This window comes from Bos javanicus, chromosome 9 (assembly GCF_032452875.1).
Source record: "Bos javanicus breed banteng chromosome 9, ARS-OSU_banteng_1.0, whole genome shotgun sequence".
Taxonomy (NCBI): Eukaryota; Metazoa; Chordata; class Mammalia; order Artiodactyla; family Bovidae; genus Bos; species Bos javanicus.
The window spans coordinates 14,740,359-14,756,646 of NC_083876.1; the positions used below are offsets into that span (position 1 = coordinate 14,740,359).

The window sequence follows — 16,288 nt, forward strand, 5'->3', positions numbered from 1 at the left end:
GAAATGGCAACCCACTCCAGTGTTCCTGCCTGGAGAATCCCAGGGACGGGGGGATCCTGGTGGGCTGCCGTCTATGGGGTCGCACAGAGTCAGACACGACTAAAGCGACTTAGCAGCAGCAGCAGCTCAACTATTATTTTAATCAAAACATCTGATAAAAAGAAAGTTAAACTAGATATGAGTTGGAGCAGGGCAGTGTAAAAAAGTAAGACAATGGATTAGATAAATTCTTTTAATTCTGGGGCTAGTGCTCTAGTGCTCTAGCATCCTCCATAGAAGAGGCCACAGGACGTTCACAAAGGGTTACTTGCAGAGCATCCACGGGGGCGCCATGCACCATCATGTTTTTCTGTCTTAAGCTGCATACCACTCCTAAATAAAAAGAATGATTCTGCTGACCCAGCTCTGAGTGTTTATACAGTGCAGAAATATGTGTCTTGGCTCATAATCCCATTCTCCTTTTAAAGAAACCCTATGACCACAATTTTCATCCCAGAATGTTATAACTTGGAGAGAAAAATTTTAGAACTAGTACTGAGTTAAATCCATGGGTTTAGCATAGTTTCAACAAATGCTTCAAAAGTATTACAGCAGAGATAACATAAATATGCCACAGTCTTGCAGTCTCTTCATCACTCACAGTGGAATGACTAGGCATGCAAGCCATCCACTTACTGGTCTGCCGTGATCTCCGGGCTTTCCTGGTTTCCCACTTGGTCCTGTGACTCCTGGAGAGCCTGGACTTCCCTGCAAGACACAGGCAGAGAAAACAAAAGGTTACCATGAAAGAGGAGTCCCATGTAAAGTAAACTAACAAAGCACAGAGGGTTTTGAAAGCTTTCAGCACATTAAGGAAGAATAAAATTAAATTTAAGATAACATGGAGGAAAAAAATATCGAAAATTCATATTCAATCTTTATGGAGTGTATAGTTGAAAAATACACTTGAGATCATTTGAAAAATATATACATATCCTGTTTTCAATCAGTTTAACCATTCACAGACTGGGATCCTAGTAAATTGGCTACTAAGTGAATTTACAGAAAGCAATTTCTTTTCATTTATTTCTGTTATCAAAATAGAAAACACATCAAAAGACAGGAACGAAAATTTTGTTTGGGGAAGAAATTGAGAAGGTATCTGAGCACCATGTTGTGGAGTTCATCTCCAGGAAGTCGTAGCTCAGCCTAGAAACTCACTTTTTCTTTGGTGCATTCAAATAAAGCGTAATTCTCTTCTATCATATCAGCACCCTCAAACCCATCAAAACCGTAAGAATTTCTCCCTTTTAGCACAACTTTAAGAAACTTTAGCCATAGTTTAGTCTGTGGGGTGGCAAAGAGTCAGACATGACTGAGCGACTTTCACATAGCCATATTTTAGTAAAAATGTTTATAATATTGCTAGACAATACATTATCTTCTAAAGCTAAAACTTCCTTAAAATGGAATCATCAGATTTCTGTAAAACAATCTTCTATTCATCAATCATATACATTTTAATCTCTGTAGTAAATACTTTAAATGAAAGTTTACTATACATTTTCAACTCTACTTGAGAACATATATATTAAACATGAATCATTCATATCTAGCGAGAAGCCATGAAGAGCATCCATTACCTCCAACAACGTAATTGCAATCTCACCCGGAGGCAAGTATACAGATACTTCTTTCAGAGTCATTGGCTTCAGTATTTTTCCCAAAGATCTTAATTGGAAAACCTACTCAGTACGAATTACATCCTCTGAATGACTTAAAACTGTTCAGTAATTAATATCCTTAAAATTCAAATATAAGCTACAGACTCATAATTCTAGAACAGGAAATGACCAGCAAGATCATAAAACCCACCACTTAATGTACACATGGAAGGAACTAGAGCACTAACCAGTTAGGGATATTTTTCTGTTTTTCAAATATAACTTCATTAAACAGAAAGACTCTCTATTTTAACACATCTGTTTTTTCTAGCCGATTTTGTTTTAGGAGAATAAAAACAAGCAGGTCCCTCAACCGTGTGGTCCACAGCACAAATGGAACATGCCTCAAAGGTCAGGTTACTGAGTTTTTTCCTAGCGAGTTGGGGTAGGGGGTCAGGACAGGGAGACGAGTGTCACGCATTCCATTCTTACCGGTGGTCCAGGGGGACCCCTGGGTCCCATTGCTCCATCTTTTCCAGTAAAGCCCTATTGTAAAAATGAAATTACGTGTGGATTAGTGAAATTATGACCAAGCAAAATGGAAAGAAACCAAACAGGATGATAAAAGTGACAGGTGAGGGATTTAACCCAACTGCAGGTAACTTTTCAATATAAAGACAAATATGCCAAAAAAAATGCTTTCCATTTAAGTTATGCCTTTTACTGAATAATTCAGTTCTAAACTCAGTCATTTTAGGGTTACAAATAAAATCGTTTTAAGAATTAAACTAGTCTTCTCCAAAGAAGGCAGTTTCCTATTATGAAGATACTAACTTTTGCTTTTGTAAGAGTATAAAGAAATCTACAGGAAGACTAGCCCTTTCTACTGAAAAGTCAACGTCCATGAACTGGCCTGGGAACGATCAAAATAGGATGAAGGGAATGTTGCTGAGGAAACCAGGTGACGTCATAGAAGATGCAGGAGAGGCCAACCACCTGGTCAGAAAACTCCCTTCCTTGTTTCCAAGCCAGGACAGGACCACTGTTGCTTCACTCCTGGCTGATTTCTCTCCTCCTCTCCAAGAAAGAGGCAAAACTATCTTAACTCCACCACTCAAAAAGAAAGGAAATCTTCAGTCTTCACTTAATTGTTTAGTGGTCCATCTCTCCTCATCTTACTTACAGGCTAGACCCATACCAGATCAGGTTGAGAGGAGAGATGTACCCAGGAGTGGTGGGCATCTCTGTGCAGCTTGCACAGTGCCAGACGACCTCTGCCTGGAATGAGTCACTCACTGCCCGCTTAGTACTCATCCCAAGTGCAGACCTCTGAAATCCAGCCGAGGATTTCTGAGTCAGGCAGTTTTTTATGGTTGCTGCATTCCTCTGTCAAAGGAAATTTTTGCCTCCTTTGAGAATAAGTGATAATTTTATGCATATTCTTGGATCCTAGCAAAAAGTCAAGAACATTTGGATCACTGCCTGCATTAAGTATCCACACTGCCATCGATTTTTACAAAAGAGGAAGTTTAAATGATTTCTTTAAAATTGCATTAGAAATAGTCTGTCCCTTCAAAAAAATTCAGAAACTTATAGAGATAAACATTTCAGACTGTTTTCTGGAAGATCTAGGCCTGCTTAACAAAAAACAGACTCTAAATTCATCTGATATAACATCAACACCACTCCTGGGAGCCACTTAAGAAGCAAAAATGCTCCGAGTCTGGTTCGCACAGTTGAATGTCATCTAAATTTCCTCCGACCACTGTAGAAAACACTCTTTTTCTTTCATTTTTTAAGGTAAGTATCATGTCTATGAATAATCCTCCTTCAGTCATCCTAAGAACTTCCTGATCAACCATTTTCTCTTTTTTCCTTGCTTTACTGAGCTATAATTGACAAATTAAAATCATATGTATTTATGGTGTACACGTGATGTTTTGATACATGTAGACATTGTGAAATGATTACCACAAACAAGATAACACCCATCACCTCACAGAGCTATCATTTATTATTTTATTTTTATAAAATGATACACTCTTTATGATACACTCTTTATGATACACTCTAAAATGATACACTATTTAAGATACACTCTATTAGCAAATTTCAAGTACACAATATAGTATTAACTATAGTCACCATAATGTACATTAGATCTCCAGAACTTATCTGGCATAACTGAAACTCTGTATCCTTTGTCTAATATCTCCCCATTTTGCCCTCTTTTTCAGCCCCTGGCAGCCACCTGCTTCCAGGAGTTCAGTTTTTTTGAGATTTCATACATAAGTGAGATCATGCAGTATTTCTCTTTCTGTGCTTTGCTTATTTCAGGTGGCATGTCCAGGTTCAAGGTTTATCCATGTTTTGGGAAATGATAGCATTTCCCTCTTCTTTTAAGACAGAATAATATTCCATTATATATATTAAACATATATTCATATATAAAAATATCACATCTTCTTTATCCACTCACTCATGGGTGGACAGTTAGGTCTAACCAAGTCATTTTCTCTTAGAAGTAACATATACCTAAATTGGGATGAGGCAGATTCTATTCTGATGACCTCAGAAGGGCTAACACTGAGCCATCTGCAGAACTTTGTGCTGCAAATTTTATTTTTTTTACTTTCCATTTTCAAAGCTGCAGCAGTTATTGCTGCTTCCCTCCATGGGAGGATGGCCGAGAGGACCTGTGGTCGCTTTCACAGACGCACGTGTATGACTTGCCTGAACATGTACTTGTCTTGCTACTTTCTAACAGGCCCCACAGCTGTGGCTCATTTGAAAATCCATCTGTGCTGAAGGTAACCTAAGCCTCTTGCTTCTACCAACTCCACCTTGCTAGAGACATCTTCCTTCATCACCATGGTCTTGGGCGTGCTCTCCTGAGTTTATTCTCTTCTCTCCCACCACAGGGTTCAAGTTTCTTCCTTCCTTTCTTCATTCCTTCCTTCCACTCTCTGTCTCCCTTTCTCTTTTGGCTGAGATGTCTGCACCCAAAGTCTAACTTTCCAAAACCGTTTTATGTTCCATCAGCTGTGACTCCTACTCTCAGCATTAGTGACAGGAAACTGAGTTGTAGGTACAAGGCTGTGATGGAAAAAGGACGAATAATTTCCTGAAAACCTTCCTCACTCTCAACATGAGGGTCCTGGGTTGCCTCACCACAAAGCTGGATTCACAGATTAAAATGTGAGACTGAAAAACACTGTCCTTCCCACCCCTCACTTTCAGGGAAGCAGTGATGGTGGGGATGGCTGCCTGACCACCAGCTCAGAAGAAGCATGTTGATGGGGTGGGCACTGACCACCCAGCGAGTCTGCATGGAACCCATGCTGAATCACGTGCCAACCCAACATGGCTTTCGTAGTAGCAGTGGCAAGGGAGGCAGCCCATCATTACTTCTGTTTTTTTTTTTTTTTATTGGAGTATAGTTGATCTACAATGTTGTATTTAATTTCTGTTATACAGCAAGGTGACTCAGTTATACATATATATTCTTTTTCATATTCTTTCTTATCATGGTTTATCATAGGACACTGAACTATATTCAATATCCATTATTACTTCCTGACTGTGATATTTTTGGTTTTGTTGACTAATTGTATAGACCAATTGGTCACCCTTGCAATATCATTGTGGTCCTTTATTATAAGACAAGAATTCAAATAAAACTAGAGTGCCAGTCTCCAAAGAGTCAGAAGAACATGTATAAGTGCCAGCAGGTCCCAGGCTCCCAGAGAATAGTTTTCTCTTTGACCTCATTTTCTCATAAATTCAAGAGTAGGCATTGGAGCAAATAAATTTCATTGGCAAATCATCCAACATTTGGTATTATCCGGGCAAAACTTTGCTCCATCTCTTCTTTGGCCCAACTCTTCTGCCCCATGGTGTCTTGGAGGTGTTAAGGTTAGCAAATCAATGCGTGAGTGACAACTATTATAGCCCTGGCCCTCTCAGAGCCTGCTGCTAGCCTTATGTTTTGACTTGATTAGTCAGAATACAGACAACACTCAGACTGCTGTCTAAACTAGAAGGTGCTGAAGTCATTAGTGACTTGGTTCTGAGCAGCTCTAAAACCTTCTATTAAAGCATCTGTGGTCTCCTATGAAACCAAATGTTTCTGTAACATTAAACAGAGCACAGAACTCACTGTGCTTCTCATCTACTTGTCACAGAAAAAATTGGGTCTCCTGTACTGATTTCCTCATAACTCAAGAACAGACCTGAGATCTGCCATAAAAAAGCAAAATTCCTACTAAGTTCCAGGTGCTATCCATCACAGAGGCCTGCAGATGGTATCTGAGTTCTAAAGGTGTAGAAAAGATGTCCCTGACCACATACAAAGTGCCAAGGGAATCAAGACTATTCTTAGAGTTACATAAAAGATGCCTCATAAAAAAATTTTAATTTTCAGATTTAATGCAATTTTCTAGGATTCTTGAATCTCTTTCCAATGAACCAAAAGTCGTTGGTTTTCAGAGCATGCTAAATTTTTTAAAATTTCCAAAATTCTAACAACTCATTTAAAGTCCCACCATTTTGTTTCATAGACCTTGAGATTGTCCTGGTGTCAGTTGGTCCACTGATATTAGCTTTTCTGCCTCCTATGAGATATGTGAACTCTGCCATTTCCAGCCACACCAACTGAACTTTGGGATAGGGGGTTAATTAATAGGCAATAATCATGTCGTTAGAGGCCATGCAAGAAAACTTACTCTGTCTCCTGGAGGGCCCATTGGTCCTGGTGGGCCAGGTAATCCTGGAGTTCCCTACGCAAAAGGAAACAAGCAAGAAAACACTGTAATAAACTTCTTGTGTGAGGAAAGGAATTCATGTCCTTCTCCAAAATGTTTGGCAGAAAAGTCAGGGGACTCTGAGAAGGAACAGAAACTCAGTACTGAGCGCAGAGCCAGCCTGAGGGCTAGACGCTAGCTCAGTCAACAAGCCCAGACCTGACTGCACAGCCCCAGCCTGAAGCCTCAGACCAGGCGACGGAATGGAAAATGGCCAGGCTTCTGCTCTGCGGCTTAACCTTGGTTCACCTTCTGAGGCACTACAAGGGCAACTTTGCAAAGAACACTTGACGAGTCAAGAAAAGGCAAGGTGAAGAACAACTCACAGTCCTGCCTGGAAGTCCTGGCTCTCCGGCATCGCCCTTCATTCCCTGGCGACCCTGGAGCAAGCAGTGGGAAAACAGGTCTCAGCATTTTACAGAAATTAAGTGAAAGGGAAGACATGAGTCATTCCTGAAATCTCTATCACTTCATAAATCCAATGAAGCATATTTGTGAAGGGAGATGAATAAATTATTTTGGGGACTGATGCTCACTTTTTAAACTACAAATGCTGTTATAATTTCCATTTATCATGTTGTGGGATCATTTTATGTAATCATGGGATAATATGCCTTTTTTAAAAGAACCCAAGTTGAAGGGGAAACTATTTTTATTATTTAACATATTTAATTTGGTGCTAACTGTAATGGAGAGTCAATGAAATGTAACATAATTTTGTTCTGTATAACTACATGCGAAAAGACACTTGTTAATAGGCAAATCTGAATTAAAGCTGATAATTTAATAGTAGTAATAAGAAAATAAATAGAAATAAAGCTCCCCCAAACTCCCCTGGGGATGTACGAAGCTAAAAGTAGATGCATTCAACCCTGTTCCTGTTTTACAGCTGCACTGAGAGGTACCAGGGTCTTAGTTCCCTGACCAGAGATTCAACCTGTGCCCCCTGCAGTGGCAGCTCTCAGTCTTAACCACTGGACCCCCAGGGAAATCCTGCATTCAACCGTTTTGAGTGAAAAAAAAAAATCCAATTCCTTCAAATGTTTCATTTCTAGCTATATCTGATATAGATTATTTTTTCTCTAAATGCAAAAAAAAAAAAAAAAAAGGTCTTCAAAGGGAGCTTAGACTTAAAACTATGTAATTATCTGGATTCTTATTCATATGCTGTATTTGTTTTATCTTAAAGTATAGAAAAAAGTAGTTAAATAAAACACCAGCCTTAAAAGGTAAGACACTTCTCCTAAGTTCAGATTGGCATTTGGAATAAAACAAATTTTTATTGAAGTAATGACCTAGATAAATAAGTCATAAATATCAGACAGAACCCTAGGGCCTGCCACAGACTCAAAGCCATTTCAAAGCTTTCAGGATATTAAAGGATATTTGCATTACTTATTAAAATAATTTTTAAAGGTCAAAGAAGTAGCAACAATTTTTCCTACATAGTTACATATTATTACATATGCTATTTACATATCTGAAATTACAGTCACAGGAAGTCATCTCAATGACTAAACTTGTTGAGTTTTCTGAAAAAACACTTGAATTTGGCAAAATAGAGTAGAAAATGTTCCAGTTAAATTCAGCATTAATCCACCATCCTCATTTCATACAGAAAGCCTTTGTACTTACTTGTTCACCGGGAATAGAGAGGCCATTGGGTCCCTGAGGGCCTGGAGGACCCTGGGGCCCAGGAGGACCTGTATCTCCACGAGGACCGGGGGGGCCCTACATACAGAACAGAGAAACAAGCACAGAGTCATAGACTGCCCTTCCAGGGCTGTCTTCACAACTCTCAGATACCAATCAGAATCTGCAAACGTTTGAGAAATCGCCCCATCTATTGGGTTGACCAGAAAACCCAAACGAAGTTTTTGGCTAACCCAATATAAAAGTATTTATTAATGTCATCCCTTTCTTCTTTTGACTACTCACTAAAAGAATTGGAAAGTACAATAAATTCACAAAAGCGCTTAAATTTCCCAACCTATTTTTACATGGGAATAGGTTTCTTAAAAAGTAAAATACATCAAATATATTCATATATCTATAGTCCTAGATTCATTCAGAGATCAAAACTCAAAATTCACTAGATCTGATTTCTTTTGAGCTGGTCCTGATTCCTCTTAGACTTGGGCTGATTTCTGGGACTAACATATGTCTACATCAGGCAAGGAAAGAGCAGGAGCTTCTTTGCAGGGTGTCCAGGTAGAAAAAGACAAACCTGGAGTCAGACAGCCCTGGGTCAGCACCCCAGCCTCACTTTCCTGAGTTAGCTTAATGACAGTATGACAAAAACTACACATCGCCTTCATAATACATCCCCCCAAGATGCTGGAGTTGTCTTACGGAGACAGTTTTGAACCGGCAGAAGAGGCCAGTGACCCCCAGCGAAGGCAGATGTGGCCGGCTTTGCCTCTTTCTCTGAGAGAGATGAACCCTCCTCAGCTCCCTCTAGTGGGACTCTGCTCCTTGAAGGGGGTCTTCCAGCTGATGGCCAGGTCTCCCCCTCTGCTTCCCCATATGACAGCAGAGCCCTTAGGTGCTTCTATAGATCTCCCATGGGCAGTTCCCACTTCTGTGACATCCCTGTACATTCCTTTATCTGACTAATCTAATCTACCATTCTGATATCTAGAGGCAAGACAGAGATCACAATATATTGCCTAAGGCTCACTAAACTTGAATCAATTTGTTTAAGGGCACATTACCCTGTGAGCGGAAATTTGAATAACGAGACTTCAACATATAGGTGAAAACGTAAATGCACTCTAAAATATACTTACAACTGCCCCACTGACACCTCTTTCACCTCTCGGACCTTTAGCACCAGGTCCTCCCTAAAATACATAGTAAGAGAACATTTTAGGGTGAACATAGAAAACTAGGAAGAAGCTGATACATAAAAATTGCTTTAAGAAGCAGCACATACTCCAGACAACCAATACTTCTACGGCTATTTATGAAATATGGAAATAAATACTTTCTATCATACAAATGTGTGGGAAAGGAGAATTTCAAAACATTCTTAAGGATCTAATTTTTATATTCTAATCTTTCCGTAATTGTTAGCAAATTTTGAAGCTGATTTGAAAATTTGAGGTTTACTTAAAAAAAAAGCATTACTTTAAATACAATATTTAAGCATTTCTAAGTGAAAAAATCTATTTTGGAATTATATGAGTGTATTCTTCAGGCAAAATAACATGTAATAACAAGACTCTCTCAGAATCTCACAACATGTAATTTAGTAACAGGAATTCAGAGACCTGTTCACTGAACAAAGAGGAAATAAACATGGTACTGATATCCAACAACGTTATCTTACAATTAGGAAAAAAATTCCTACTTCTCAAAAACATCGAAGTCACATCCAAGCTATAATTTTATGATTATAAATATAAATCAGGTAAGTCACTATTAATTAAAGAAAATAAATGATGTTAATTCCAGATATATTTGGATTCCATATCTGAGGAGCTGGTTTGTAATTAACCTAAAATCAATTTACATTATTTGTTAACAACCATGTACAATAAAATCTGGTGTTCTGAGGCTCTTTAAACTGTTTCTATGTTAATTAGCCCATATTCTTAAAAGAGGTCAATAAAGCTTAGTGGTACCACTTCCATTCTGAAAAACCAGCCCAGGTCACATGTGATTGATCAACAAGATCTAACACTGTACTCTTCAGTGTTTTGCATTGCATTTTATTGGTCTGCCCTCTACCCCATGGAAAGACCTGGTCAGTCTTCTCACTCAGGTTACTCCTAACCCCAACACTTTCACCCAGAGTTTATGATATCATCACATACATAAATTATCCTCTATATGTTATTCTATAATATGCTTGCTAATAACATACACATATCCTAGGCTCTAAAGTTTTTTTGGGTCAGCTTCTCAATCATGGCTCCACACATAGGTACAAGAAGCTTTCAGGAAATGTAAGGAATTTTCAAAATCATGTAATTAAAGAGAGAAACCCAAATCCATATCTTGAAAAGCTCTTGAATGCTAGCCCATATCATTCATTCTCATGTGAGTAGAGAAATGTGTTCAAATGCTTTCAGATTTTCTTCTGGATTTACTCCAGTTGAGATCTCAAGATGTGCCGTGAAAATGGTCTGCAATTCATCTTGTTCTGTCCTACAACACACCAGTGGCTAAAAGCATTTTATGCGCAACACACTGACCAAAGGATGATTATGCCAAAGATTTAACTGGAAATACTAGAAGGACTACTGGAGTCTCCTTACTGCAGGGCCGGGGGGTCCCGGAGGTCCAACGCTGTCCTGTGTACACGTGCAAGCGTTCGGAAGAGCTGGGCATTTTGCTTCATCTCTCTGAAATTTGGAAAAGAATATTTATCTCTGAATTGAAAGTAAACATAGCCTCTTATCCGCCACACCCACTTATCTTATACACACAAGGAAATCTATTTCCCAACTTAAAAGAATAATTTTTAATTATGATTACAAAGTCTTCGCCCAATCTTGCTATGCCCCTTTATGTCTTTACAAGTTTTGCTTTAGGAAATCTCACGTAAGATATGTTTACAAAACCATCATCGGGACCCCTGGTAAATTAATCCAATTCTCTCTAGTCTGGTATTAGAGAAATGCTGAGTGTTTCAGATATGGATGCCCATTTCATTCAGAATAAAAATTAAAATCCCTTCCACAGCCTATAGGCCTTACACAGTCTGCAAAACAGCACCCCACCACCTTGCCCCCCCCACTGCCCACCACCTCCCCTCTCCTTCACTCTGCCCCAGCCCCTCTCATCCGCTTCTTGCTTCTCAGATGTTCAGGGCAGCTTGTGGCCTTAGGGCCTTTACACTTACAGTCACCTCTGGTTGGAATGCTCTTTCTCCATTATCCACATTGCTTGTCCCCTCACTTCACTCAGGTCTCTGCTTAAATCTCACCTTCTCCCTGAGGGCTGAGGGTACTCACCTGGCTACCTGTCCTTGTACTCTGGTTTGTTTTCTATGACTTTTCACTCGATAACATACTTATTAACTCCTCCTCTTCCTCTGCCTTTCACTAGAATATTCCCTTTCACTGCTGTAACCCCAGCACACAGGATAGTGCCTGGCTTATAACAGGTGTTCAGTAAGTATTTGTTGAGTAAATAATGCACACTTATTTTGTGGGTGTGTGCAGCTCACTGTTTGCCTAGAACTTCAAATCCATCTTCAGCATTCAACTTTGTAACCATCACCACCTACACAGATAATATGCGGGAAGGCCATCACTCGAGCATTTCTACTTAGACATCCAGAGAGGTATGATGGCTGATCCTGTAAAGGATTTAATAAGCATTTACTGTAAAATGCTGGTATTTTACAAGCAATAGGAGGACTCTGCAGTAAATGGGTTTATCAGACATGCTGATTAAAGCAGGACTTTTCTGACTATGCCTAACCACTTTAGCTGTTAGGGAGAATTTCCAGATGTGGCCCTCTACATTCTTGACTTTTGAGCGAGGGGTCCCAGCCTGAGCTGCGGTCATTAATGAGCACGCACACCACGTGTGTCCCTGGCTCCATCCTAACATGCAGCTGCTGAGGATAGTTCCTCTCCCAGGCCATCCTCATCCACATTTCTTATTCCTTGAATACTAATAAAACCATGACAAAATTTCATTCTGTTTCACTTACTCTGGAGGGAATATCACAGCATCTGTCTCTGCTGGTCCACACCGGACTGCAGACAATATCAAAATTCTGGATTTGGAACTGTAAACAACCAACAGCAACGTGAGCTAAAGATGCGTGAAAAACATTTCATATTAACATTTCCACATTTTAACCTCTGCCAACTTCTCACACAGACTCTCTAGAGGGTCCAGGCAATGAGAGCAGTGTGATCCTTACCTCCTAAGAACAAAAACACCTATGCCTCAGAGAAAGGGACAGTAAAGCAAAATGCATATGTGATAATCCCACTTCTGATTCATTTCCTTGGCTAAAATGAAATGTCTCATTGAGGTTTGTCTTTTTTAAGAGAACATTGATTTCTTTATATCCTTAAAAATGATGAGTGCATTTAAATCAAAATTTTAATTTGAAGGCTACACACATTTAAATCAACTTTTAAGAGTCTACCTCTGTTAAAAAAAAAAAAGTAACATTTTAAAAAATTCTTCACTTATTCTTAAATTGATGCTCTGTTTCTTATAAATTCTTACCTAGGGGCTAACTAATAATTTCATGTTTACCTTCAGCTTAACTATTTCAATATACATATATTTTCTATCTTTCTACACTTAAAAAACAGAGTTCTTTGGATAAAAAAGAAAAGGTCACTTAGATATAGTCATTCTTTCCTTTATAAACTTGTTCTATTTAAATACTAAACCCAATATTCAATAAATGATTTTAATTGCAATTATATTATTTGCACTAAAAACTAGTTCTTCCCTCGTGGCTCTGAGGGTAAAGCGTCTGCCTGCAACCTGGGAGACCTGGGTTCAATCCCTGGGTCAGGAAGATCCCCTGGAGAAGGAAATGGCAACCCACTCCAGTACTCTTGCCTGGAAAATTCCATGGATGGAAGAGCCTGGTGGGCTATAGTCCATGAGGTCACAAAGAGTTGGACACGACTGAGCAACTTCAACTTCACATGGTGAAAGCTAAGAGTGTTTGCAAGTTCAAGTTCTACATTGAGGGTTAAAAATTTCATTTCTGAATAGAGACGAAAATTCTGTCCATGAAAGAAAGCTAAGCTCAGTGAAAGCAATTTTAAAAAATAATAGAAGGGCTTCTCTGGTGGCTCAGCAGTAAAGAATCCATCTGCCAATGCAGGAGACACAGGTTCAATCCCCGATCTGGGAAGATCCCACATTCCATGTAGCAACTAACCCCACGCACCACAATATTGAGCCTGTGCTGGAGAGCCTGGGAGTCGCAACTACTGAGCCCATGTGATGCAACTAGAGCAGCACATGCCCTAGAGCCCGTCCTCTACCACAAGAGAAGCCGCGGCAACGAGAAGCCAAACGCCACGACCAGAGGGTGGCCCCCATCTGTCACAGCAAGGGAAAAGCCTAATAGCAACGAAGACCAAGCACAGCCAGAAATAAACAAGTAAAATTATCTTAAAAAATAATAGAAGCCAAAAATAGTAGTCTTGCTTTCAGAACAATATTCTTATTAATCAACATTTATTATGAGCTTAGCCTGGGACAGTGAAAACCTCAGGTTTTAACAGTTTATTACTAAATAGCATTGTAAAAGGGTTGGCAAGCCCTTTTACAATGGCCTCAAACAAGCCAATGACAGTTGTGAGGCGGCTGCCACCCTACACTCATCTTCCTTCTGAGGCAGGCCTGACCCCTCTGTGAGGGAGCGTAGCTCTGTGACAGTCACAGCCAGAGTCCACAAATGCAAAATGTCCTGAATGCACAAAGCTGTGTCAACAGTTCCTACTTTTGAAGAGCAAAAAAATGAATTCGTTTACATTTCACTGATTCTCCTGGCAACAGTTTGTGCTGTACTCTCCAGTTTGATTCAGTTTCAAGTCAACTACATGATGTTCTCTGCTGCCCTGACATCTTAATTTGCTTCTAGCAGTAAAGCACATTATCATGTTTTGTCAGGAGCGTATTACCTCAGTGTAACTTCCAGTGTTTCTATCTAACCAAGATATAAAACAATTAAAAATATCATCGAGGGAAAAGAAAAAGTACCAATTACTTTGAAAAATGTCATTTCTATCTTCATACAAGGTACCAAGAAAAATAAAACTGTGTTACTTACTGTGGCTGACTTCCTCTCCCCTTTAAGCAGTTTTCCAAGAATTTCATAACCGTCAGTGGTGATATTTCCAGCTTCCTTGATATCCTTCTCTACAATCTCATAGCAGTCGATGTAAATCTTAACACTTTTCGAGGTCACTACGATATGAACCTAAAAAGATCATTCGTTTCCATTATAAAATTTCTGCCCAGAACAATATGGCTGACTTCTACATATATCAGATCACACTTTAAAAAAATGTGTACTTAAAGCTATTTATGAAATTAAAAGACGTATGCTCCTTGGAAGAATAGCTATGACCAACCTAGACAGCTTATTAAAAAGCAGAGCTTTTTAGCAAAGCTTATTAAAAAGCATTACTTTGCCAACAAAGGTCCATCTAGTCAGAGCTATGGTTTTTCCAGTAGTCATGTATGGATGAGAAAATTGGACAATAAAGAGAGTTGAGCACCGAAGAATTGATGCTTTTGAACTGTGGAGTTGGAGAGGACTCTTGAGAGTCCCTTGGACTGCAAGGAGATCCAACCAGTCCATTCTAAAGGAAATCAGTCCTGGGTGTTCTTTGGAAGGACTGATGCTGAAGCTAAAACTCCAAAACTTTGGCCACCTGACGTGAAGAACTGACTCATTTGAAAAGACCCTGATGCTGGGAAAGACTGAAAGTGGAAGGAGAAGGGGACAACAGAGGATGAGATGGTTGGATGGCATCACTGATGGACATAAGTTTGAGTAAACTCTGGGAGCTGGTGACAGACAGGGAGGCCTAGCATGCTGCAGTCCATGGGGTCACAAAGAGTCAGACACAACTGAGCGACTGAACAGAAAGCTATTCTCATCCCAAATCAAGAGCCTTGAACTAAAAATTCAAGAACCAGGCTGCAGTGTCAATGTCATTTAATTTAACAACATCAAATTAAATGAACCACTTGAAGAGGAACTAAAAAACCTCTTGATGAAGGTGAAAGAGGAGAGTGAAAAAGTTGGCTTAAAACTCAACATTCAGAAAACGAAGATCATAGCATGTGGTCCCATAATTCATGGGAAACAGATGGGGAAACAGTGGAAACAGTGGCAGACTTTATTTTTGGGGGCTCCAAAATCACTGCAGATGGTGACTGCAGCCATGAAATTAAAAGACGCTTACTCCTTGGAAGGAAAGTTATGACCAACCTAGATAGCATATTCAAAAGCAGAGACATTACTTTGCCAACAAAGGTCCGTCTAGTCAAGACTATGGTTTTTCCAGTGGTCATGTATGGATGCAAGAGTTGGACTGTGAAGAAAGCTGAGTGCTAAAGAATTGATGCTTTTGAACTGTGGTGTTGGAGAAGGCTCTTGAGAGTCCCTTGGACTGCAAGGAGATCCAACCAGTCCATTCTGAAGGAGATCAGCCCTGGGATTTCTTTGGAAGGAATGATGCTAAAGCTGAAACTCCAGTACTCTGGCCACCTCATGTGAAGAGTTGACTCATTGGAAAAGACTCTGATGCTGGGAGGGATTGGGAGCAGGAGGAGAAGGGGCCTACAGAGGATGAGATGGCTGGATGGCATCACTGACTCGATGGACGTGAGTCTGAGTGAACTCCGGGAGTTGTTGAGGGACAGGGAGGCCTGGCGTGCTGCGATTCATGGGGTCGCAAAGAGTCGGACACGACTGAGCGACTGAACTGAACTGAACCTCTCTGAGTCTCAGTCCTCCCGCTATTATACATTAGTATAATTTCTTATTTTCCCCACTATGTATTCTTCCTGAGATGGCCAGAGATAATATAGTAGATGAGATGACTCTTTAAATGATAGAGAGCTTTTCAAAAAAAAAAAAAAAAAGACTGACAGATGCAGAGAATAAACTTGTGGTTACCTGTGGCAGGGCAGGGGGGCAAAACGGGTAGTGGATTAAGAGGTTTGTATAGAATAAGCTACAAATATATACTATACAATGTGGGGAACATAGTCAATATTTTATAATAACTATTAAAAAATAAATTATAGCAAGTGAACTATTCAAATACAATTAATAAATTGTTATACTCTGAACAAAAGGAGCCTCGAATGTCTTCCACTGATTTTGCTAAA

At 39.6% G+C, this 16,288-nt stretch overlaps 1 protein-coding gene across 3 annotated transcripts in view; it reads right to left on the reverse strand.

Moving 5' to 3' along the window:
• COL12A1 (collagen type XII alpha 1 chain) overlaps nt 1–16,288 on the reverse strand; it is a 114,796-nt gene that overhangs the window by 9,856 nt on the left and 88,652 nt on the right. For all 3 annotated transcript variants that reach the window (XM_061427226.1, XM_061427224.1, XM_061427225.1), the window contains 9 exons: nt 14,214–14,363; nt 12,114–12,191; nt 10,708–10,794; nt 9,235–9,288; nt 8,081–8,176; nt 6,772–6,825; nt 6,368–6,421; nt 2,136–2,189; nt 676–747 (listed from right to left, as the gene is read on the reverse strand). In XM_061427226.1, the coding sequence (XP_061283210.1) occupies nt 676–747; nt 2,136–2,189; nt 6,368–6,421; nt 6,772–6,825; nt 8,081–8,176; nt 9,235–9,288; nt 10,708–10,794; nt 12,114–12,191; nt 14,214–14,363 (699 nt within the window). The remainder of the gene's footprint in view (nt 1–675; nt 748–2,135; nt 2,190–6,367; nt 6,422–6,771; nt 6,826–8,080; nt 8,177–9,234; nt 9,289–10,707; nt 10,795–12,113; nt 12,192–14,213; nt 14,364–16,288) is intronic.